This window comes from Gregarina niphandrodes (assembly GCF_000223845.1).
Source record: "Gregarina niphandrodes unplaced genomic scaffold scaffold00003, whole genome shotgun sequence".
NCBI lineage: Eukaryota > Apicomplexa > Conoidasida > Eugregarinorida > Gregarinidae > Gregarina > Gregarina niphandrodes.
This window is the reverse complement of record NW_011646045.1, coordinates 209138-211396: the sequence shown is the minus strand read 5'-3', so window position 1 is coordinate 211396 and position 2259 is coordinate 209138. Positions and strand designations below refer to the sequence as shown.

At 46.3% G+C, this 2259-nt stretch overlaps 1 protein-coding gene across 1 annotated transcript; it reads left to right on the top strand.

Annotated features, from left to right (window-relative positions):
- Positions 1-103: 103 nt before the first annotated feature.
- Positions 104-1714, top strand: GNI_020660 (putative endoplasmic reticulum oxidoreductin; the record flags this gene model as incomplete). The annotated part of the gene is made up of 1 exon (XM_011135983.1): positions 104-1714. One exon carries the CDS (start codon positions 104-106, stop codon positions 1712-1714), a length of 1611 nt encoding a protein of 536 aa, XP_011134285.1.
- Positions 1715-2259: the final 545 nt, after the last annotated feature.

Sequence of the window (2259 nt, the reverse complement as noted above, 5' to 3'; positions counted from 1 at the left end):
CCTTGGTTGGCTCGCGCCTTGGCTTGGTTGGTGTTCTGACTTGATTCGTGTTCTGACTTGATTCGTGTTCTGACTTGGTTGGGTGTGTAAAAATTTTTTTGGAATGCATCGGCTGTTGAAGAATAAGCTGGTTCATGTTGCAGTTGTAATAACCGCGTTGGTATGGTTGTTTGAATTTGTACCAGTAGCTGAAGATGTGAGGTTGCCTGCTTCGTTGTTGTTATTGCGTAGTGTGGAGAAGGCGTTGGCGTCATTTGCGAAGAAGACACCAAGTTGGATGGGTTTATGGAGTCCGTATGAGCCGAAGGGGGAATTCCATCCTTTGGCTCCTACGGGTGAGGAGATCCGTGGGGAGGCTCGTGGGGTATCGGGATATTTGGATGCACTGAAGAAACGTGTCTTTTTCCGCGTGTTCAAAGTTGATTTACAGCAAGAATGTCCCTTTTGGGCTCGTGAGAATTTATGCAGTTCGCCCGAGGGTTCATGTGCTGTTTGTGAATGCGGGGAAGACCAGATACCGAAACGATGGATGGAGAAGCCAGTTGAGCACTTTGTTGCGGTGGAGTCGGATGTAACACCTTGGTCGGATCCTCGAAGTGGGTTAACAGGTGATGTTGGTTTATTTGAGAACCAGTTTTTGGATGAGCTGGCTGGTGTGTCATCAAAGCGATCGTCCTATGTCGATCTAGCGAGCAATCCTCCCGGATTCACCGACTACAAAGGACGTAACATTTGGTCGCTTATTTACAAGGACAATTGTATTCGGTCCAAAGACGAAATGTTTAGATTGGATGACCCTACTTACGCACCCGATTGCAGCGAAGAAGACGTATACGAACGAATGATTTCTGGACTACAAACCGTCATTATGGTTCTGGCCAGCGAGTACAACCGACCGTATAAGTTCCCACAAAATCCCCTTCTTACTGTACCCAGCCACTATGATCAGAGGCAAGATCAGAGGCAAGATCAGAGGCAAGATCAGAGGCAAGATCAGAGGCAAGATCAGAGGCAAGATCAGAGGCAAGATCAGACGCAGGATCAGACGCAGGATCAGACGCAGATTCCCAGTCGATACCGGTACTCGTTGGATCTCTACAGGTGGAGGGTTAATATCAATCCCGTGTGGGTAGATAACTTGTATTTGGACTTTTCTATTCTCCTGCGGACACTTGCCCGTTTGCATCCCATTATAAACAATTGTGGCTGTTATACCGATACTGACGCGGAAGACGCGGAGACACAGCAATTGTTACAGCAGCTTGTGGATTATACACTGGCTTCTACTGCGAGTGGGAAGCCTCGTTTCTCCTCTATGCCAATTTTCGAGAGAAAGCAGGAAGTTGCGTTACAACAGATGAGTAATATTTCTAGAATATTTGATTGTATCGATTGTGAGAAATGCCGTCTCCATGGTAAAGTTAAATTAACAGCATTACAGGTCGCCACCAAGACACTTGGTGACCCTAGTTATCAACGAATATTAAGTTTAGAACGAAATGAAATTACTGCTTTGATTAATGCTCTTGGCTACTATAGCGATGCCATCGATATCGTCTCCAAAATGAATAAAAGAGTGCTCGCCTTAAGACGACTTATTCTCACTTCACTCATTTGGACCTTCGTCGCGTGCTCAGCCTGGCTCTACAACAAACATACCAAAACCAAAACCTCTCCAATCACCCCAAAACTCACTAAGAAGAAAGTCAATTAATTTCTACCCATCAAACAAACGTATCTCATTCTTGAATCACCTCCGGGTGGGGGAAAGGAGGGAACCGAGTTTCATAGGGAACCGAGTTTCATAGGGAACCGAGTTTCATAAAGATGAACCGAGTTCAGAATGCAACGGGTCACTGCCGTGTCGGGAGGGAGGAACTGTAGGATGGGTCACAGTCCAGAAACCCGAGGCAGGTGCTATCACTGGGAAGGGTGTATTTGATAAGATAAATCAGCTAGCTGAGAAAAGAAACGAGACCATTCGCCGGCTTATTCTTTATTAGCGAGTAGGATAAAAATATTTCTAGTCAGTAGAAACCTGGTGGTTCACGTCGTTGGAGGCTGCCTCATTGGAAGCTGGCTCGTTGGATGCTGTTTCGCTGGGTGCTGTTTCGTTGGAAGATGGTTCCTCATCACCCAGTTTCAACTGTTGGATGAAGTTCCAGAACATTTGCATTCGTCTGTTCTGGAGCTCTTGCGCATATTCATGGACGAGCTTGACAGCTGCCGGGTCTACATTGGTGATCTGGATGACTTGCT